Source organism: Tachyglossus aculeatus, chromosome 21 (assembly GCF_015852505.1).
Source record: "Tachyglossus aculeatus isolate mTacAcu1 chromosome 21, mTacAcu1.pri, whole genome shotgun sequence".
Lineage (NCBI taxonomy): Eukaryota > Metazoa > Chordata > Mammalia > Monotremata > Tachyglossidae > Tachyglossus > Tachyglossus aculeatus.
In genome coordinates, this window is record NC_052086.1 from 54,066,456 (window position 1) to 54,090,028 (window position 23,573).

The 23,573-nt window shown below is 48.2% G+C and overlaps 1 protein-coding gene across 1 annotated transcript; it reads right to left on the reverse strand.

Annotated features, from left to right (window-relative positions):
- Window positions 1-208: 208 nt before the first annotated feature.
- DRG2 (developmentally regulated GTP binding protein 2) lies at window positions 209-23,300 on the reverse strand. The gene is made up of 13 exons (XM_038763609.1): window positions 23,093-23,300; window positions 16,675-16,835; window positions 15,048-15,137; window positions 12,687-12,747; window positions 11,224-11,314; window positions 9,326-9,398; window positions 9,105-9,195; window positions 6,290-6,387; window positions 5,724-5,800; window positions 3,564-3,652; window positions 2,641-2,699; window positions 1,629-1,682; window positions 209-1,527 (listed from the first exon to the last, which is right to left on the reverse strand). Exons 1-13 carry the CDS (start codon window positions 23,154-23,156, stop codon window positions 1,441-1,443), a joined length of 1,095 nt encoding a protein of 364 aa, XP_038619537.1. The 5' UTR covers window positions 23,157-23,300; the 3' UTR covers window positions 209-1,440.
- Window positions 23,301-23,573: the final 273 nt, after the last annotated feature.

Genomic DNA, 23,573 nt, shown 5'->3' on the forward strand with positions numbered 1-23,573 from the left:
GAATCCTTTCCACCTTTCTCAGAAGACAGTGCAAGCCTTAGGGCATGATCACACACGACCAGCTCCACATCACTCCCTGCTCTGCAAAATCTGGACTCTGTTTCAAATTACCTGCCGTCTCTCGCACTCTGAATCCCTCCCATTCTGGGAAGACGGGGACGATTAGGGCCCGACTTGATCGACTTAAGACCCAGCATCTGTTGGCTTTGCGTATGAGATACCTTTTTTTATTTTCAGTTCTTCCATTTTAATCTCTAAATCAAAAAAGGAGACCAGAGGGGAGAGAGCAAAACAAGAGCACTGGGGAGAAGCCCCTCAGGACATGTGCAATCGGAGCGATTAGAAAGCCACCATTCAATGTTAAGAACTTCCTGGGCTGTGAAAGTAGCCGCAGGCTTGGAGTGAGGGGGATGAAAGCCATTCAGGAGGCAGAATCTCTCAGACAATATATTTAGAAACTCAAAGTCTGAAGTGGGAAGCTTCACCCCAAAACTTTCTCTTGGAGGTCGGGGAGACTGGAGACCACCTGTAGGAGGAACGAAGGGGTCTTGAATCAGGGAAGCCTTGGAGAACTTCTCATTCTGGTGTTTTCTGCGCTTCTTTTGGAAGAAGTAGATTTATCTGTGACTCGGTTTCCAATGAGCATCCGGTCATCCTTCCCGCTTACCACAACCCTGCTTCGTCAGGCAGACAGAAGCAATGGGAGGCACGAACTCTTTTAGCATCCTTAGGAAACTCACGACAGATCAAGAGGGTCGAGAGGGTGACAAGATGCCCGACAGGTGATAGCCCAGCCGTCTCAAATATCCAATGTTGGGACCTAGCAGATTCAGGGCTCAGGAAGAGGATCAGGAAAGGGGGATTTAAAAAAAAAAAAACCCTACCCTGACCAGCCGTGCACCTCATCGTCTTCAAGTCCATCGGGCGTGGAAAACAGAGGAACAAGGGATGATCTATCCCTAACCGAGGGAAAACACGCAGGCTCCAATACAAACACTGAGGGTCCGAGGAGGAAAACGCTTTAGCCTACAGACCAAGGTGGCTATTTGGTTGAACAGCCTGAATTGGGCCAGTAAGAGGGAGGCTGGAGGTGTGAGAGATATCGAAGTAGGGAAGACAGGTGGCCAGCTCCCATTTTGGGTTGTCAGGACACCCTCCAGTTCCAGGTTTTTGAGTTCAGAATTACCCTCAGGCGAACAAGGTCAAAACAATCTAATAGGCAAAATTCTTGGCATTATTCCCCTCTCTTCCCCCAAATGCTATTTATTTATAGTCTTCTCCTGTCCTACTGACCAAGCTTCATGGAAGCATCTTTGGCTTTGGAGCTCACCAGGTTCCTCTTCCTTTTTTTTTTTTTTTTCCCCAAGGATCACAATCAGCCGGTTTTCACTCGAAAGACTAGGTCGGGGTCAGGCACCAATGATGAGCGGTGGAAAAAGGTTATTTCTTGACTATCTGGATGACATCCTCATGCTCCATCATGTGGGTCAGTCCAACTCTCTGAGGGCTGTATTTCGTGCTTGTGCCCTCGAAGAAGAAGAGGAAACAACGAGAATATGGAGTTAAACAGGCTCTTTTAGGAGGGAAGAGGGGATGTTGAAGTCAGCAAGAGAACTGAGGGTACTTACCCACACCAAAGCATATTTGAACTGGCTGGCTAGTGTTCGGTGAATCCGGTGGCACTGAAGAAGAAAGGAAAGACCCCATTTTTAATTCTTGATTTTACTGGGCCCCTCATGCATAGTACCTCCTCTCCCCTCCTTGATTCAGGAGATTGCAAGCTTGTTATGGGCAGGAAATGTGTAGCAACTCTGTTGGACTGTACTCTCACAGTGAAATTTTATTTGTCTCAGACTGTAAGCTCGCTGTGGCCAGAGCCCGTTGTTGGGTAGGGATTGTCCCTATTTGTTGCCGAAATGCACTTTCCAAGAGCTGAGTACAGTGCTCTGCACACCATAAGCGCTCAATAAATATGATTGAACAAATGAATGGAATGTGTCCACCAACTCTGTTGAACTGCATTCTCTCAAGACATTAGTATAGTGCTTTCTGGAAGGTAAGTGTTCAATATCTACCACTGATTAACTGAAAGTAATTTTATCTTCTTCATTAGACTAAGCTCTTTGTGGACAGGGAACGTGTCTACCAACTCTTCGCCAAAGCACTTAGTAAAGCGCTTTGCACATGGTAAGTGCTAATACAAATACTAATGATGACGATGAGGAAGAGGCAGAAGCATTTCTAATGCTAGACAAGTACTGCAGCCTAGTGGAAAGAACACTGATCTGATGATATTCCAGATATTTTGATTCGTTCTGTGACCTGAGGCATGCCACTTTTCAGAGATGGGATGACAGACTCCGAGAGGTTCACACAGGACCTCACTCTCTACTTCAGAGAAATGGCGCGACAGGAAATAAGAAGTGAATCAGGGTTCTTTCACTAACGCATGCCCAAATCTTTCCCATCCACCTCTAAACTCTTCTTAACCTGGTAAAATCCCCCTGGGTTCACACTGCAGAAGCTGAACTATCGGTAAATTCTTAATTTCTATTAGTGTCTGTTCCCCCTGTAGTCTGTAAGCTGCTCTATCCACTAGGCCATGCCGCTTCTCTGGATATTTCTGCTCCTTTAACTTACCACATGTTCTACGGATGCCCCTTTTCGGAGAATAATGGCATCTGTAAAGTCTGGTCTCTCTAGATGGCAAAAAGAGAAAGAAGTGCAATTGTGGCTTTAAAAAAAATTCAATTCTATGCTGTACAACTTATCTAATTATGCTGGAGATCAGGCAAAGAAACACACCTAGCCCAAGCACTAGAGATAAATTGTTAATTCTTGGTTTCATTCCAAATGCACAATCCAATACGAGCAACAGCAAGGACCCCCCCTCCTGATTTTCACATGCAGAGCCGTTAAAGACCGAACTGCTGCATCTAAATCAATTCCTATCCCCCAGCTCTAGCTCTTCAAAGCCCGATTTAATCTTCTCCGTGCATTGACACGCTTCCCTGCAAAAGTTCCTGGGGCGCTTCAGACAACCTTGACTTTCAAAAGAGAAACTCAAGTCAGGGAGCCAGTCATGACCAAACCCCCCCACCCCTCCACCACCACAATGCCCTCAACTTAACTCATCATCACATCAATGACTTTTAGGTAAAGTACATCAAAACATCTGGACCTCAATAACAGAAAGAGAACAATTGCTCTCAGCCTAAATCCAGGGAGCCACGACTCTTTATCTGCGAGGTCAGTTTCAACTGTTGGCGTCAGAGACCCGATGCTCACGTGGCCTTGAAAACGGGGCTGGGGCTGTGAAGATTCAATTCTCGTGGATCTCACCAGGTACAGTTTCCAGTTCAAAGCCTGAGTTTTCCTAACTGAACACACGGCAGGACGGTGGGCCAGAAGGTGGATCTCAAGGTTAAGTACTTTCCAACCTAAATAGTCGGGGCTCCAGACCCATCTGAGGTTATCTATATGTTCCCTGCTCTCCTCCAGCTCCCCATCCCCACCCAAGAGGGACACATTCCTGATTTGTCCATAGCCACCCTTCATCTTACGTCCTCTCTTTTTGGTGTAGATACATGTCAAGGCCAGATACTCCCACAGCATCTCCAGCAAGAAATCGAGATTCAGCTTCATCCCACAGCTGCAACGAGACACACGCACACAAAGACACACACCCCAGAGATTGGTCAGATGCTGTTGTGTTTGCTCATCAGCTAGAAGACAAGTTCGCCCTATGTGCCCCCAGAACTTCATTACACAAGTGTGGGGGTGAAGGTCAAGGAACAGCATGGCCTAGCAGAAAGAGCACGGCCCTGGGAGTCAGAGGACCTGGGCGCTAATCCCGGCTCTGCCGGATGGTTGCTGTGAGACCGTGGGCAAGTCGCTTCCCTTCTCTGTATCTCAGTTTCTTCAGCTGTAAAATGGGGATTTCAATGCCTACCCTTCTTCCTACTTAGACTGTGAGCAGCACCAGGTGGGACGGGAACTGTATCCAACCTGATTAACTTGAGAAGCAGCATGGCTTAGTATTCATTCATTCATTCATTCAATCGCATCTATTGAGCGCTTACGGTGTGCAGAACACTGTACTAAACACTTGGGAAATACAAGTTGGCAACATATAGAGACGGTCCCTACCCAACAACGGGCTCACAGTCTAGAAGGGGGTAGAGCACGGGCCCGGGAGCCAGAAGGAGCTGGGTTCTAATCCCGGCTATGCCACGTGTCTGCTCTGTGACCTTGGGCAAGTCACTTTACTGGGCCTCAGTTACCCCATCTGTAAAATGAGGATCAAGAGTATGAGCCACATGTGGGACAGGGACTGTATCAACCTGATTAACTTGAATCTAACCCAATGCTCAGAACAGTGCTTGGCACACAGTAAGCGCTTAACAAGTACCATAATTATTATTATTAATATCTTCTACCTATCCCAGTGCTTAGAATAGTTCGGACACATAGTAAGCACTTAACCAATACCTAAATAATACTAGTATTGATAATGAGGAGGATGCACAAAACCAAGGGAAGTCAGCTCGTTGTTTTTACGATGACATGATGCTTTTACCAGTGACATCTGACGTTACCACGGCCTGGTCATGCCTAACAGAACTAATCTAATCTTCTAGCAGGCACTGCCGTCATTTCGGAACTAATTTGGCACAGGTTTTGAAATGTTTAACTTTCCCCCGAGAGTCACAGACCTATGACAAGCTGAGGAGTGTCCCTCAGCAGGGATGTGAAGGGGAGTCCAGTGAAGACCTGGTATTAGAAGAAAGCCAAAGCTTGTCTTTTACTGCTAGGCTGAGCTCGTTAAAAAGCTGTGGGGAAATTCAGTGATGTAAGTAAATTATTTAATAAGTGATCCGATGCTCATAGCAGAATCAGATTAGGTCCAATGGTGGCGGGGACAGTGGGGAGAAGGGGACTTTACTGAGGTGAAGTTGTGGCCTGAGGCCTTTACATTTTAGATACTTAAGCCCATAAGATGATCCCGAGGCCACACATAATAACAATAATAATAATAGTAGCACTTGTTAAGTGCTTACTATGCGCCAGGCACTGTACTAAGAGCTCGCGTGAATACAAGCAAATTGGGTTGGACACAGTCCCTGTGCTATGTGGGGCTCACAGTCTCAATCCCAATTTTATGGATGAGGTAACTGAGGCACAGAGAAGTGAAGTGACTTGTCCAAGGTCAAACAGAAGACAAGGGATGGAGCCGGGATAAGAACCCATGACCTTCTGACTCCCAAGCCAGGGCTCTATCTGCTATGCCACTCTGCTTCTCTGATCACAAATACCAAATGGAAACTCTCCAATCCAAAGGACCGGGACTAGGATTTAAACATCTCAGAAAGAAGAGGTGCGTATGTCACTACCCAACACTCTCTCTCTCTCTCCCTCACACACACATTATGGCACTAAATGGAACTGGAACGAATGATGGAATTTCATTTCTCTCCCCAGAAGAAACACAGTCACTATGGGTGCCTTGGGAGGAAATAGCTGCAATGTAACTCCACTCCCCAGCACCTAAACGGTCCAAGCGTAACCTAATGCAATTTATGACGGGATGGATTCTTCTAACCCTATGAAATCTGTCTGCATTGTTAGGCCATTTCTGCTGCTGTTACATTTTAGTGAAACACTTCTGCATCAAAAGCATCGCCAATCAACAGCTGTTGAAGTGAGCTCTCCAGTTCCCTCACCTGATCACAACACTGTTTGGCCTTCGTGCCAGACGATCAACTTCCTCCATTGAGATCTGGTCGATTTTGTTATAAACCTGAATCAGAGAAAGGGAAGGAGGTGAAGATTTTTGGTGGGATGGAGACCAAAGTGGGATGGACCAAGTTTCTACGCCACCGTTCATCTTTCCGTCCTCTCAGGGACGTAACAACCAACTTCAAGTGTCTCGAATCCCAAAAAGCTAATGGAATCGTTCCATCACTCACAACCGCAGCTGAGCTTTGGATCCAAGAGACTGCTTTGGAAGGGAGGCTTCCCAAAAGAAAGCAGTGTTCAGATATATGTCCTAGTTTCAAACGCAAATCTGAAATATCTTTCAACTGGTTGTCCCAAGGATGAAGGAGAGGCCCCGTCTCTTCAGTCTCCCTCTGCAGCCGCAATCCTCCCCCATCACTTCAGCAGCCCATTTCCTAAGAGCCTCAGGGCAGCATGGTCGAAAAGGAGGCCCTTGGTTAAGAACGGCATCTCACAGTTAATCACACCACCCACTGACCCAACCCCAACCAGGGTTTTGTGTGCTACTTACATAAAGGCAGGGCATGTACACTCTATTTCCGACAATCACGTCAATAAACTCATCTGGGGAACAGTCTTCTCTGAAGAGGACTTCTGCATTGAAGATTTCTGAGGTGGCCACAGTTAAGGCTACATCCACCAAGGCAGGTTTTTGTTTTTTTTTAATGGCACTTGTTAAGCACTAAGTGCCAGGCGCTGTACTGAGCGCTGGGGTAGATACAAGCTAATGAGGATGGACACAGTCCACGCCCCACATGGGGCTCACGGTCTTAATCCCCATATTGCAGGAGAAGGAACTGAGGCACAGAGAAGTTGGTGACTTGTCCAACGTCACAAAGCAGACAACAAGCACAGCCAGGATTAGAATCTAGGTCCTTCTGACTCCTAGGCCTGAGCTCTTTCCACTAGGCCACACTGCTTCTCAAACCTTCATCTGACTGCAGAATTGACTGGGCACATTAAAGAAGGACCAACGGAACCAAGGAAGAATGAGGGAAGACGGGGGAGACTAACCTGCACTTTCTGGTGCTATGTGTAGAAAATATTAGCCCCCTGACCTCCAGAGGCTCCCCAGATCTTGGTGTCCTAAATATAGTTAGCGAAGCAAATCATATAATGCATTTTTTTTTTTCCTCAAAACACCCAAATGCCATCAAGGGCTTTCTTGGCCTAGCAGCGCCTTGTTAGAGAACTCCCCCTTTAGTACTACTGGGGTGTCCTAGCGTTAAAAGATGGATGCCTGTGCCTGGATTGAGAAACATCACAGCCTAGACCTGATCTGTTCTTAATTTCCGAGGTCTATGTCCCAAGCACAACACTCTACGGACTTGGAGACAGCCCTGCTTTAAATGCTGCTAATTTTCCTAAAATTTGTTTAAAAAAAAAAAAAGGAATATCGTCAGGCCCAAAGATAAGGAAACGAAAAAAAAATCAAGGTTGGGGAAAAGAAGTGCGCTACTAGGTAAAGGGGATTAGCATGGGCTCTGAGTGCCTGGTATCTCTGGTTGGACTGGAAACTCCTTGAGGGCAAGACTCCCAACTTATACTTTTGTCTATTCCCAACGCCATGTACGGTGCTTCCCCGTACAACGGGTATTCCATACGGTTATTAACACCGAAATGGGCAATCTAAAGGAGGGACAGTATTGAGAACTGATGGGTATTGTCTTTAGCAGGAAGTGCAAAGTTCAAACACCTAAAGAACAGGCGAAAGCTCCTCGTGGGTAGGGAATGGGTCTATCAGCTCTACTGTGTTGTTCTCTCCCAAGGACCTAGTACGGTGCTCGGCACACAGTGGGCTCTCAATAAATATCAATTGCTACGGAAGCAAAAAATGATAGACAACGTGGAAAAGAATGGGTTGGGAATGTGTATTTCAAATTCAGGTACAAACTGCTTGGAAGACCAGGGCAGACGTGCAAAGGCTGCAGGAAAATTTCAGGCTACCTGGGGAGAAAATAGGCCTCAGTGAAACTGTCAGATTCAATTTGGTTCATATCCACACTAGAATTCGGTCTGCCTCACGTATAAAAACCAAGTCCAACCTTGAAGATAAGGTGGAACTTCAAGGTATTACACCAAGAAGTAATTTCACTGGGCAGTTTCTACTACCCAAGGTATGGTATCAATCAATGGTATTTATCGAGTGCTTACTGCATGAACTCTGTGTTCTAAGAGCACAGAGTTGACAGACACAGTCCCTGACCAAAATTCATTTACAGTCTAGAGGACTACTATCAGCTAAATGGCTCCTACTTTGGCCTCTGCTGCCTGTTCCAAATTCCAGATTCTGGAAATCCTTTCTAAATGGGCCACGAGAACCCAAAACACTGGGCGGCTTTTAGTAGCCACTTTGGCCCTGTGGAAAAGCCACTGTTCTGGGAACCAGGAGACCAGATCATAACAATGATCACAATTATTCATTCAATCGTATTTATTGAGCGCTTACTGTGTGCAGAGCACTGTACTAAGCGCTGTAAAGCACTTACTCTGTGCTAAGCACTGTTCTAAACGCTAGGGTAGATACGTATTAAACAGCTCAGTCACAGTCCTAGATCCACATGGAGCTCACAGCTTAAGTATGAGGGAGAAGTGCTATTCATTCCTTCAATCGTTATTTACTGAGCGCTGTGTGCAGAGCACTGTACAAAGTGCTTGGTCCTGAAATACCACTGATGATGATGAATTCCCCATTGTACGGATGACAAAATTGAGGCCCAGAGAAGTTGCGTGACTTGTCCGAGATCACACAGCAGGAAAGTGGTGGAGCCGGCACTAGAACCCAGGTCCTCTGAATCCCAGGTTTGAGACTTTCCGGGCTGTTTTTTGACACCTGGGCTCTATTCCTGGGTTTCACACGGACTGTGCAGTATGTTGCCAACCGTGCCCACCAACTAGCTTGTTGCACCCCATGCTCCGGGGGGACGTGACTGGCAGGCGAGTGTACAAGGGGCACGGTGCAAATCCATCTAATCCCAGCTCCACCACTTGTCAGCTGTGTGACTTTGGGCGAGTCACTTAGCTTCTCTGTGCCTCAGTTACCTCAACTGTAAAATGGGGATTAAGACTGTGAGCCCCACGTGGGACAATCTGCTTACCTTGTATCTACCCCAGTGCTTAGAACAGGGCTTGGCACATAGTAAGCGTTTAATGAATACCATAATTATTATTATTCCGATGCACAGGCTCTTGGTTCTGACGTCCCAGCACCCGGCTTTTCATCCACTTTCCCCCACGGCGGGAGCTCTGTCATCATCACGGGCTTTTGCGGCAGTGGAAAGAATTATAGAGGTTATCATACCTGAACTTCTTGAGGGAAAGGATACTGTACTCATGAAGGATGAGCTGCACGAGTTTTTCAGAGCACTGGGTCAGTGTGACTGTGGAGTTAAAGGAGATTCCACCCCCTTTCTTTGGCTTGGAAGAAAAACAAACAAACAAAAAAGCCAGATTGGTTGGAGAAGACGGTCCACAGGAGAGCACCTATACCTTCTTTAAGTTGCGCACAAAGGAATGCAGAATGCTGAACGGCCCAGAAAATTCTCACCTTGAAGTAGATGTTAGGTTTGTATTTATTTAGTCGGATTCCTACTGATTCTAATTCCTTTTCCAACAGAGACCTGCAAAGATTGACAAACAAAATGCCCCTTTACTTAGTTCAGGGCAACACGAGGGGCATGGTTCAGGAAGTAGCTTTGAGAGCATCTAAGCTACGACGCAATCCAACCCAGCAGGCAAGTCTGATGCCCCACGAGCATCTACTCTTTCCAAACACATCACCTAAGGACCCTCCCGCTCTTCAGGAAGAGACCAAGAAGCGTAAGCTCGTTTCGGGCAGGGAATGTGTCTACCAACTCTGATTATAGTATACTCTCCCAAGCACTTAATACAGTGCTCTGCACAGTCAGCGCTCAATAAATACCACTGATTGATACACTGGGGTTCCGCCTTTTCAGACAGAAAAACAATCCTGCCATTCAAAAAGATCGATGGTATTTACTGAGGGTTGAACAGTGTCCTCAGTGCTCTATCAGGCCAACAGAAATAGCCACAATATAAATGCAGCGAGGATGTGGTCTGTGAAACACCCCTGACCACTGCACATCTAGGATGGGGGCGGAGGAGGGCCCGTAGTAGAAAGGATGTTCCAGGAAGGAGAAGAAAAGGGGGTGAGGGAAGGAGTCGGTTACCACCAGGCCAAATCCGTAACTACAGGGGAGCTGAGCAAGTGATGCGACTCAAGTGGGAACGAAGTGGAGGAGGACGGTCCTCCCCCGACATCCGCCCCACTTTTCGTCTTCATTTTTCACTCTGGCTGTGCCCTGCACAGCTGGATCTGGGCAAAAGATGGCCTCAACCTGCCGCCTGCTTGAATTTGGCCCTGGATTACGTAACCCTAATGGTGGGGCGAATTAAAGCAAAATCACTGCACCTCCCCAGACCTCATCCTCCAGTCGATAAATGGAGCAGCACAGCATTCCCTGGCTCGGCAGGAGGGAGGTGAAAAACCATCTACTTCCCACCTCTGACACTGCTGCCAAACCATGCATGGCTCGGTTCCGCCCAACTGATTCTCTCTCCTCTCCCTTTTCCCTTTTCTTTCTATCTCTCCCCACCCCGTGGGGAAGTCCAGGACGCCATCAACCCAGGGCATATCTGTCACACCAAGGGCCCTCTTTAGCTCATCATTACCCAGCACCCCAAAAATAAAGCCTTCTTCCCTACAACCACAAGCTGACGGAGTTGGCTTCTCAGTCCTTCCCTTTAGCCCTGGCCCGAGGGATCAGCAGCAAGGGACCAAGGAGTTCCAACGATGAATTTTGGGGTTTGGAAGGGAAGGAAACCAAGCAAGGACAGTGATCCCTGGAAGGCTGGTGTTTACCGTGGAAGCTCACAGCCAGTCACAAGCCGGGGAAGCCCCTTGATGTGGAAAAGGAGATTCAACTAGGTTAAGCTAGAGCCCCGGGAGGCTGCTGAGCAGTCCGGCCGGGTTAACCCTTCAAAGGGCTTGCGGCCTGTCAAGCCCAGGCCCCTAGACCGTGGTCAGCTGGGTTGTAATGTACTCCCAAGCTCCTTGGCAAGGCCTTCAGCAAGCAAAACCCACCCAGTCAACCTCCGTCCTGCTCCAGGGGTGACGTCCGCTTACAAAAGATTTGGTCCTACCCTGTCGCGCCAGAAATCCCGAACGAGGGGAAATGGGAATTCTCCCCTCCTCCCTCACTGGCCAGCACCCCGGGCGCCTGACACCTCTGACTCAAGGGGAGGCAACCTAGGGCGGATCATTTGGCCGAGGCGGTGGGTCGCCTCGTCAGGAGTTGTGGCAGGACCCTGGAGGACCGCTGGGCAGATGCCGCTGAGGATTCCCGGCCAGCCACCGCCGGGATCCTCGCGCGGCTCCTCCGGGGTTGGCGGGCTCTGCTTCGGCCGTTCGCTTCACGCACTAACCTCTGAACCTCCCCCTTGGTGGCATCGAGCATCATGATGACGACGTCGGCGGTCCGAGCAACGGCGATCACTTGCCGGCCCCTGCCTTTCCCTGGAATGGGGAAATGGAGTGGTTATACCCTCAGGGAAGGGCCAGACCTGGATCCTACAACATCTGCAGAGCTCTCTGGGGACTCCACTACCCTCCATGGAAGACAGCTTTACTCTGGGGTCGAGATGTCAAACCTGCTGACACTTCTCTCTCTCCTATCAACGAAGACTGGGAAAGGAGAGGAGGGGAAAGTCAGGGCACAATCTTGCTCGGATTGCTGGTCAGGCAGCCCAGGCGATGCCTGCTCTCTTCCCAGACCGGACAGGAGCCCGGCTCTAACATCTAGGGAAGCCTGTCCACCCCTGACGGGAGTTCAAAGACCCCAGAGCTGCCCAGCTTCATCATCATCATCATCATCAATCGTATTTATTGAGCGCTTACTATGTGCAGAGCACTGTACTAAGCGCTTGGGAAGTACAAATTGGCAACATATAGAGACAGTCCCTACCCAACATTGGGCTCACAATCTAAATGCTTCATGGCATTAACCCCATGAAATTCTGGCAGAACAGCTAACTCCCGCTGAACTCGTTCCTTAGAGATTCTGAAAACTTGAAGGGAGTGAAGGGATGCCTAACAATGAGCTTGCCCTTCTCAGCCACCTCAAACACAAGTGAGCCTCCCTCCACAGTAAAAAAACAAAAAACCACAAGCACACTTTAACCATACTGCCTCAGAATTCATTCATTTTTGAAAGTTTGTTCTGGTATTCATTAAGTGCTTACTCTGGTCGATACAACACACACACACACACACACACACACACACACACAAATATATCAGATACTGTCCCTGATCTTCAAAAAGCCCATAATCTAAGTTGGGGAAGGACGGTTGTACAGAAAAGGGGAAATGTACGATAGGAAACAAATTAAAGGCAACTGGACCATTTAAAAAGATACACAATTCATCAAAAATTAGGAGCCAAGATAAAAGCATCCCTGTGGAATGAGCCTATCTCAGTGTCCAGTTATAAGGAGGCCGAGGCAGAATCTAAGGAGATGCACTGAGCGGGTCTGGATCATTCCCTGGGCAGGCAGGGTCTAGGCCTGGGCAGCTTCCCTTTCCAGCTCCCCCTTCCCAACCAGAATGGCCTAGTGGAAAGACCCTGGGCCTGGGAATCAGAGGACTTGGGTTCTAATCCCAGATCTGCCAACAGCTAGATGTGTGGCTTTGGGCAAGACTTCTCACTTCTCCTATCCTTCCTCCTACCTAGACTGTGAGCTCCATGCAGGACAGGGATGGTGACCAACCTGATTAACTTGTTTCTACCCCAGTGCTCAGAACAATGTTTGACCTGGTAAGTGCTTAACAAATACCATAAACGCCCCCCCCTTGCCCAATCCTATTTAAATAAAAGTCATTTCCTCACCTTGAGCGGCACCTTCAATGATTCCAGGAAGATCTAACAGTTGGATGTTGGCTCCTTTGTACTGGAACAGAAGAAAGGTGTCAGGAGATGAAATGGGAGCACTGCTGAGCTCTCTGCTCAAAGGCCCCGGAAAGAACGCCCCTAGCGCTCTTCAAATCAGACACGGGACTTTGCCTTACGGTAACACTGTCGGACAAAATATTGCCATTGCCCTCCCCACTGAAGAATTACCCTTGGCTTTCCAGAAATTTCTCTTCAACAGATTTTAAAATCCGGAACTGCCAAACCGGCAGAGTTTCCACTTTAGTGGTCTAATGGTCAGCTGGCTGTAGAGGCTGGCTTTCCGATCCCTCCGTCCGCTCAATCTGATGAAAGCACTGCCCGAGCACATGGTCTGGAGAACCCAATTTGCGTGCTCTTCGGTAATTCAACTTCAAAGATTTCAACTTGAGCTAGGAGCCTCTAATTTGGCCAGAATCAGCACAAAGGACATCTTTTCGCAAAAGCCTTCTCCAGGAATCTCAAACTACCCTGTGAAAGGCAACAGCTTGCTCTACTTGGGGTTAAAAAACAAAACAAAACTCCAGTTTGGTTCGAGACAAAAATCTGTCTGACCCTCCAGTAATCCGGCCGCTAAGAACAACCCATCGGAGAACTGTCTTCTTGTTCCACGCAGGCCACCCTGCATGGACCCAAGTCCTGGAAGTATGGCAGCTTGGGCTTCCCCAACTAGACTGTCAGCTCTTTGTAGGCAGAGAATGTGTCTACCAACTCTGTTCTATTGTACTCTTCATGGGTTCCCCCAAATAGACTGGAAGCTCACTGTGGGTAGGGAATGTGTGTACCAACTCCGTTGTACTGTACTCTCCTTAGTGCTCAATTCAGTGCTCTGTGCAAGGCATTCATTCATTCATTCAATCGTATTTACTGAGTGCTTACTGTGTGCAGAGCACTGTACTAAGTACTTGGGAAGTACAAGTTGGCAACATATAGAGACGGTCCCTACCCAACAGCAGGATCACAGTCTAGAAGGGGGAGACAGACAACAAACATATAAACCAAATAAAATAAATAGAATAAATATGTACAAGTAAAATAAACAGAGTAATAAATATGTACAAACATATATACAGGTGCTGTGGGGAGGGGAAGGAGGTAAGGCGGGGGGATGCAGGAGGGGGAGGAGGGGGGAAGAAGGAGGGGGCTCAGTCTGGGAAGGCCTCTTGGAATAGGTGAGCTCTCAGTAGGGCTTTGAAGGGAGGGAGAGAGCTAGCTTGGGGGATGTGCGGAGGGAGGGCATTCCAGGCCAGGGGGAGGAAATGGGCCGGGGGTCGACGGCGGGACGGGCGAGAACGAGGCCCAGTGAGGAGGTTAGCGGCACAGGAGCGGAGGGTGCGGGCTGGGCTGGAGAAGGAGAGAAGGGAGGTGAGGTGGGGGGGGGCGAGATGATGCAGATCCTTGAAGCTGAGAGTGAGGAGTTTTTGCCTGATGCGTAGGTTGATTGGTAGCCACTGGAGATTTTTGAGGAGGGGAGTAACATGCCCAGAGCGTTTCTGCACAAAGACGAACCAGGCAGCGGCGTGAAGTTGGGAGAGACAGGAGGATGGAAGATTGGAGAGGAGGCTGATGCAGTAATCCAGTCGGGATAAGATGAGAGATTGAATGAGTAGGGTAGTGGTTTGGATGAAGAGGAAAGGGCAGATCTTGGCGATGTTGCGGAGGTGAGACCGGCAGGATTTGGTGATGGACTGGATGTGAGGGGTGAACGAGAGAGTGGAGTCGAGGATGACACCAAGGTTGCGGGCTTGTGAGACGGGAAGGATGGTAGTGTCGTCAGCAGTGACGGAAAAGTCAGGGAGAGGGCAGGGTTTGGGAGGGAAGATAAGGAGTTCAGTCTTGGACATGTTGAGTTTTAGATGGCGGGCAGAAATCCAGATGGAGATATCCTGAAGGCAGGAGGAGATACGAGCCTGGAGGGAGGGAGAGAGAGCAGGGGCAGAGATGCAGATTTGGGTGTCATCAGCGTAGAGATGATAGTTGAAGTCGTGGGAGCGAATGAGTTCACCAAGGGAGGGAGTGTAGATAGAGAACAGAAGGAGACCGAGAACTGATCCTTGAGGAACCCCTACAGTAAGGGGATGGGAGGGGGAGGAGGAGCCCACAAAAGAGACTGAGAATGAATGGCCAGAGAAATAAGAAGAGAACCAGGAGAGGACAGAGTCTGTGTCAATAAATACTTCTGACTGACTGGGGTGAGAAATACCAGCTGGGATCTGCCAAAAGGGCTTCAGTGCAGAGACCCATATGGTCACCTTGCTTCACATCAGCTTTTGTTTCCAGCCTTCAGCCAGGTGGGCTTACCTCAATGACCCCCGGGATACATGTCAGCGTGGTGAATTCATAGGATGCCGCTTCGCTGGCAGTGGAGGTCATCAAGCTCAGGAACGTGGACTGAAAATAAGGCGGGGTCGTTTATGAGGGCTGATGCCAAATACTCTTAGGCTGGGAGCCCCCCGGGGAACAGGGATCGCGTCCCACTTGGTTATTCTGTATTCTGCCCCAGTGCTTGGCACAGAGTGAACACTTAACGAATACCACTGGCACATAGTAAGCACTTAACAAATACCGTCATTATTATTATTACCACCATTATGACCATTACGATCATCCCGTTTACCTGCAATCAACCTGTAGCGGGGGTGTTGGCCACGCGGCTTTAGGTATCCTAGGCCAGTTCCCTGACTGACTGGGCTAGGGTGTCAGGAGGAAAAAGTCCTGTTTATAATAACGGGGGTGGAGGAGATTCTGGGGATAGAAGGCACATGGAACTACCTTATGATGGGCCAGAGACTGGTGCACGAACCCAAGAAGGAATGGGTCACCAGGTGCATTGAGCACATTTCCCAAAGTGCATTAAGCGTATTTTTCCAGGTGCATTAAGGGCATTTTGCCTGCATTTTCGAGAGAGTGCTCTCTCTTCACTTAGCCTCCAACCACTTGTGGATGTACAGCATTCTTTCCCCTTACTAGGCACCTCAGACCTGCTGAGGAACTGAAATAAAGACAACAAAGGGCAAAGACCGCCTCTCCCCCACCCACCTCACTACGGGGATCAGAAAGTTTAGGAACCCCAAGGTAATGTCCCACTCTGCTTCACACTGATCGAGCCCTTCTTACGGCCAGATGACCAGCCCAAGCCTCTCCACTTTAGCAAAGCCGTCAAGAGGCCTCCCTCGAATTACCTGAGCGTTGAAAAACAGAGCCCTGATGAAAGAAGTCAGGGATTATTCAGGTTGGAGAAGTGATGGGTACTATCTACAGGCATGAGACTGGGTCCATTTGCAAATCGCAAATCTAGAAGCCAAGTCAAACTATGCCCACTTCCCTGCCAAGTGTGGATAGTCCTTTAGTACCCCGAGCCCACCCTGTTAAAACGGGCTAAGTGCAGGGGCTGGGGCGTTATCACACTCAGGAAGGGGGCTGACATGCCGAGATCGCCTAGTAGGATGTATACAGCCCACACAGATGCCACGTGTGTACAAATCCTGGTACATACACAGCAGCTCTAACTTACAGGTGAGTCCTGGACCTGGTCACTGGAGCCTTGGAGCTGAGCTCGGGCCAGGCCAGGAAAGAATCAGGACCGGGGAGGGGCCACGTCAGGTTGGACGGAGAATCTGGGGCTGATTGTGAGAGGAACAGAATTGGAACTGGATTCAAAGATAAGCGGGTTGACTATTCAGCACAGGGAAGAATTTGGGTTAGCTATTTGACCAGATTTCTGAGAAGCACTGAAACTTCTTTCTAAAGCAACCTCGGAGTCAGTTATTTTGTACCGCCCTGCCTGAAGGTGGGAAGAACTGGATTCTTGGAAACCTAACCTCTTTATCCATTCTAAATGGTCAAAAAAACCAAAACACCAAAATTGTCCCCCCGACCCACCCTCACCCCTCCCTCCCTCTCTCCAGAGACAAGTGCGATCACCAACCTTCCCCACAGAAGGAAAACCAATCAGTGCCACTCGGGCATCTCCGGATTTCATCACATCGAAGCCTTCTCCTTTGGCCGAGGCAGATTTGGAGGGTTCCAGAAGCTGAGCTCGGTACTTGGCAAGTTTCGCCTTCAGCAAGCCAAGGTGGTACTCGGTAGCTGAAGACCACAAAACCAGATGTTGAAGATGAAGTGACCACCTAAGTCTTACCCGAGGTCAGACCGGTCACTCTGGGCATCGGCTGGAAATCCTTAAACAGACTCAAGGCGTTGGATGGACAAGGCACGCAACGCGGGAAGGTTCTCGGCGGCAGATGACAAGTTCAAACTACAATTCTAGTCAAGCCTCTCTTGACCGCCATAATTATGGATTATAAATTACTTATTGATATTAGTCCATCTCCCCCTCTAGACTAACGGCTTGTGACGGGCAGGGAACGTGTCTGCTGATTCTGCTGTGGTGTACTCTAGACTGTGAGCCCACTGTTGGGTAGGGACCGTCTCTATATGCTGCCAACTTGTACTTCCCAAGCGCTTAGTACAGTGCTCTGCACACAGTAAGCGCTCAATAAATACGATTGAATGAATGAATGAATGAATACTCTCCCAAGCGCTCCAAGTACAGTGTAAGCGCTCGATAAATCCCATCGATTGATTGATTATCTGGACTCCAACTGCTGCCAATTATTAACCCTAAACTTCTCATGAGATGAGAGAAAGAACTGCTTTGGGTCTCCTTGAGATTCTCGACTCAGAACCCCAAGCTGACTCCTCATTCCCTGACGGATGATTTATGATTCACACGGGTCAAACTTCAATTGTCAGTTTTCTCTTGACAATCTTTTACCAGCTTGTACCTCCTTGTTCCTCTCCAAAAGCAACCTCCTCTAATGAGGTGGCAAATAGCTTTACGACTTAATAGGGTGCAGAAATGCCAGAACATTCCAGGAGGACAAGTAGGAGAAATGAAGGAGGGAAAACTATCCCACACCTGGTCCCATAAGCAGGGGCAGCTTTCACTTCAGCATCTTCGCCCCATTTCCATCCTCTCTCGAAACTTTCAATGAAAATTGTGTGTATTTTAAAGAGTTGGCTAGGTCCTTAATAGGAATTTCCAAGACCAAGGAAATCTCCCCTTTCTAGACTGTGAGCCCACTGTTGGGTAGGGACCGTCTCTATCTGTTGCCAACTTGTACTTCCCAAGCGCTTGGTACAGTGCTCTGCACACAGTAAGCGCTCAAAAAATACGATTGAATGAATCATCATCATCATCATCAATCGTATTTATTCATTTATTAAATGAATGAATGAACAAGTAATGAACTCTTGCCCCCAAACACCCCGCCAACTGGACAGTGCTCAGATCTTCATAATCCCCCACCCCCTTGCTTGTTACTTATTCAGGACATTTTCAATCCAGGCCAAAGTCTTTTACAGACCTCAATCACTCATATTTACTGAGCGCTTATTATGTGCAGGACACTGTACCGAGAACTTGGGAGTGTTCAATACAACAATAAACACACTCCTTGCCCACAATGAGTTCACAGTCTAGAGGCGGAGACGGGCATTAATATAAATAAATTACGGATACGTACATATGTGCTGCAGGGCTGGGGGAGGAGGGTGGTGGATAAAGGGAGCGGGGCAGGGTGACACGGAAGGGAGTGGGAAAAGAGCAAAAGAGGGCTTAGTCTGGGAAGGCCTCTTGGAGGAGATGTGCTTTCAATAAGGTTTTGAAGGGTGGGGGGAGAGAGTAATTGTCTGTCGGATTTGAGGAGGGAGGGTGTTCCATGCCAGAGGCAGGATGAGGGTCTCGGGCCTGAAAGTCAGGAGGTCATGGCTTCTAACCCCGTCTCCGCCCCTTTTCTGATGTGTGACGTTGGGCAAGCCACTTTACTGCTCTGTGCCTCGATTACCTCACCTGAAAACTGGGGATTGAAACTGTGAGCCCCATATCTATAATGCTACTTATTCTGACGGTACTGACGCCTGCCTACTTGTTCTGTTTTATTGCCTGTCTCCCCCTTCTAGACTGTCAGCCCGTTGTTGGGTAGGGACCGTCTCTATCTGTTGCCGAATTGTACTTCCCAAGCGCTTAGTACGGTGCTCTGCACACAGTAAGCACTCAGTAAATACAATTGAATGAATGCATGAATGACAAGGGGCTGTGCCAGAACCAACTTGCTCATATGCACCCCAGCGCTTAGTAATAATAGTGATGGTATTTGTTAAGCACTTTCAATGAGCAAAGCACTCTTCTAAGCACTGGGGGGATACAAGGTGATCGGGTTGTCCCACGTGGGACTCACAAATCTTCATCCCCATTTTCCAGACTAGGGAACTGAGGCCCAGAGAAGTGACTTTTTTTAGACTGTGAGCCCACTGTTGGGTAGGGACTGTCTCTATATGTTGCCAATTTGTACTTCCCAAGCGCTTAGTACAGTGCTCTGCACATAGTAAGCGCTCAATAAATACGATTGATGATGATGATGATGATGATGACTTGCCCAAAGTCACACAGCTGACAAGTGGCGGAGCATAGTGCCTGCCGCATAGTAAACACTTCGAGACCATAATTATTAGTATTAAGCGGTTAGTACAGCCCCCTCGCCCCCAGGCCTGGGCGCTGGCCCTCATTCATTCATTCAATCGTATTTATTGAGCGCTTACTGCGTGCACAGCACTGAACTAAGTGCTTGGGAAGTACAAGTTGGCAACATACAGAGACGGTCCCTACCCAACAGCGGGCTCACAGTCTAGAAGGGGGAGACAGACAACAAAACAAAACATATTAACAAAATAAAATAAATAGAATAGATATGTACAAGTAAAATAGAGTAATAAATATGTACAAACATATATACATGGATTTGAACCCATGACCTCTGACTCCAAAGCCCGGGCTCTTTCCACATATACACATGGGTTTGAACCCATGACCTCTGACTCCAAAGGCCAGGCTCTTTCCACGTATATACATGGATTTGAACCCATGACCTCTGACTCCAAAGCCCAGGCTCTTTCCACGTATATACATGGATTTTAACCCATGACCTCTGACTCCAAAGCCCAGGCTCTTTCCACATATAAACATGGATTTGAACCCATGACCTCTGACTCCAAAGCCCAGGCTCTTTCCACATATATACATGGATTTGAACCCACGAGCTCTGACTCCAAAGTCCGGACTCTTTCCACATATATACATGGATTTGAACCCATGACCTCTGACTCCAAAGCCCGGGCTCTTTCCACATATATACATGGATTTGAACCCATGACCTCTGACTCCAAAGCCCAGGCTCTTTCCACATATATACATATATACATGGATTTGAACCCATGACCTCTGACTCCAAAGTCCGGACTCTTTCCACATATATACATGGATTTGAACCCATGACCTCTGACTCCAAAGTCCGGACTCATTCCACATATATACATATATAAATGGATTTGAACCCACGACCTCTGACTCCAAAGCCCGGGCTCTTTCCACATATATACATGGATTTGAACCCATGACCTCTGACTCCAAAGCCCGGGCTCTTTCCACATATATACATGGATTTGAACCCATGACCTCTGACTCCAAAGCCCGGGCTCTTTCCACATATATACATGGATTTGAACCCATGACCTCTAACTCCAAAGCCCAGACTCTTTCCACATATATACATATATAAATGGATTTGAACCCATGACCTCTGACTCCAAAGCCAGGGCTCTTTCCACATATATACACTAATTTGAACCCATGACCACTGACTTCAAAGCCCAGGCTCTTTCCACATATAAGCATGGATTTGAACCCATGACCTCTGACTCCAAAGCCCGGGCTCTTTCCACCGAGCCACGCTGCTTCTCTGTGCACATCATTAACAAAATAAACAGAATACTACATATGTACTAGTAAAAGTATAATGCACATCGTTAACAAAATAAACAGAATATTAAGTATGTACAAGTAGAAGAGAAAAGCAGCGTGGCTCAGTGGAAAGAGCCCGGGCTTTGGAGCCAGAGGTCATCGGTTCTAATCCCGGCTCCGCCGCTTGTCTGCTGTGTGACCTTGGGCAAGTCACTTCACCTCTCTGGGCCCTCATCTGTAAAATGGGGATGAAGACTGGGAGCCCCACGCGGGACAACCTCATTACCTTGTATCCCCCCAGCGCTTAGAACAGTGCTTGGCACATAGTAAGTGCTTAACAAATACCAACATCATCATTATTGTTATTAAGTAAAATAGAGTAATAAATCTGCACAAATAGATATACACAAGTGCTGTGGGGAGGGGAAGGAGGTAGGGCGGGGGGGATGGAGAGGAGAAGAGGTCACCTCCTCCAGGAGGCCTTCCCAGACTGAGCCCCTTCCTTCCTCTCCCCCTCCTCCCCCTCCCCATCTTACCTCCTTCCCCTCCCCACAGCACCTGTATATATGTTTGTACAGATTTATTACTCTATTTATTTATTTATTTTATTTGTACATGTTTATTCTATTTATTTTATTTTGTTAATATGTTTTGTTTTATTGTCTGTCTCTCCCTTCTAGACCGTGGGCCCGCTGTTGGGTAGGGACCGGCTCTAGATGTTGCCGACTTGGACTTCCCAAGCACGTAGTCCAGTGCTCTGCACACAGTAAGCGCTCAATAAATACAACTGAATGAATGAATGTTGCCAACGTGTACTTCCCAAGCGCTTAGTCCACTGCTCTGCACACAGTAAGCGCTTAATAAATACGATTGAATGAATGAATGTTGCCAGCTTGTACTTCCCATGCACTTAGTCCAGGGCTCTGCACACAGTAAGCACTCAGTAAATACGATTGAATGAATGAATGAATGTTGCCAACTTGTACATCCCAAGCGCTTAGTCCAGTGCTCTGCACACAGTAAGTGCTCAATAAATACGACTGAATGAATGAATGAATGTTGCCAACTTGTACTTCCCAAGCGCTTAGTCCAGTGCTCTGCGCACAGTAAGCGCTCAGTAAATACGATTGAATGAATGAATGAATGAATGTTGCCAACTTGTACTTCCCAAGCGCTCAGTCCAGTGCTCTGCACACAGTAACCGCTCAGTAAATACGACTGAATGAACGAATGCATGTTGCCAGCTTGTACTTCCCAAGAGCTTAGTCCAGTGCTCTGCGCACAGTAAGCGCTCAGTAAATACGGCTGAATGAATGAATGAATGTTTCCAACTTGTACTTCCCAAGCGCTCAGTCCAGTGCTCTGCACACAGTAAGCGCTCAGTAAATACGACTGAATGAATGAATGAATGAATGTTGCCAACTTGGACTTCCCAAGCGCTCAGTCCAGTGCTCTGCGCACAGTAAGCGCTCAATAAATACGATTGAATGAATGAATGTTGCCAACTTGTCCTTCCCAAGCGCTCAGCCCAGTGCTCTGCACACAGTAAGTGCTCAATAAATACGACTGAATGAATGAATGTTGCCACCTTGTACTTCCCAAGCGCTTAGTCCAGTGCTCTGCACACAGTAAGCGCTCAATAAATACGACTGAATGAATGAATGTTGCCAACTTGGACTTCCCAAGCGCTTAGCCCAGTGCTCTGTACACAGTAAGGGCTCAATAATAATAATGTTGGCATTTGTTAAGCGCTCACTATGTGCAAAGCACTGTTCTAAGCGCTTGGGGCGATACAAAGCGATCAGGCTGCCCCACGTGGGGCTCACGGTCTTCATCCCCATTTTCCAGATGAGGTAACCGAGGCTCCGAGAAGTGAAGCGCCTTGCCCAAGGTCACACAGCAGGCATGTGGCGGAGCCGGGATTCGAACCCATGACCTCTGACTCCAGAGGCCGGGCTCTTTCCACTGGGCCGCGGTGCTGCTCATAAATACGACTGAATGAATGAATGAATGTTGCCAACCTGGACTTCCCAAGCGCTCAGTCCAGTGCTCTGCGCACGGCAAATACGATTGAATGAATGAATGAGTGAATGAATGAATGAATGGAGCTCACCCTTGTTCTTCTGGGAATGAATGAGTGAATGAATGAATGAATGAGTGAATGAATGAATGAATGAATGAATGACTGAATGGAGCTCACCCTTGTTCTTCTGGGAATGAATGAGTGAATGAATGAGTGAATGAATGAATGACTGACTGACTGACTGAATGGAGCTCACCCTTGTTCTTCTGGGAATGAATGAGTGAATGAATGAATGAATGAGTGAATGAATGAATGACTGACTGACTGAATGGAGCTCACCCTTGTTCTTCTGGGAATGAATGAGTGAATGAATGAATGAATGAATGAGTGAATGAATGAATGACTGACTGACTGACTGAATGGAGCTCACCCTTGTTCTTCTGGGAATGAATGAGTGAATGAATGAATGAATGGAGTGAGTGAATGAATGAATGAATGAATGACTGAATGAATGGAGCTCACCCTTGTTCTTCTGGGTCCGGGCGATCTCCTTCTCGATCTCCGCGATCTTCTCCAGGATGCCCATGGCGCCGGGGGGCGGACAGCACAGAGGTGGACGATGGGCACACACACAAACACACAAAAACACAGAGATGGAGACGCAAAGACTGAGGAAAAACAGACAGGACGCCCAGGGATCGCCTCAGGCGCCGAGGCCCGCGTGAGTCCGGCGCCGGAAACCGACGCTCTAAAGCGTCCGCCCCCCACTTCCGGCCCGCGCCCCGACTTCCGGTCCGGCCCGCGCCCCGACTTCCGGTCCCTCCCGGCCTCGGCTCGGCGCGTCAGCGTTTTGGTCCGGGCGGGGGACGCGGCCCGCCGCGCTCCGGGTTCCGCCGGCCCGGGGGTTCCTCTCCTGGCTCCCCCGCTGCCCGCACGGATGTGCCCGCGGCTACTTTATTCATTCGTTCAATCGTATTTGTTATTATTATTATTATATTAATAT

Coding starts and splice junctions, on each gene's coding strand:
- DRG2 (XM_038763609.1), bottom strand. CDS start 23,156: ATGGGCATCCTGGAGAAGATCGCGGAGATCGAGAAGGAGATCGCCCGG. Junction 11,315..12,686: donor CATTGAAGGTGCCGCTCAAG/GTGAGGAAATGA, acceptor TCCCCATTCCAG/GGAAAGGCAGGGGCCGGCAA. Junction 2,700..3,563: donor CTACACCAAAAAGAGAGGAC/GTAAGATGAAGG, acceptor TTTGCCATCTAG/AGAGACCAGACTTTACAGAT.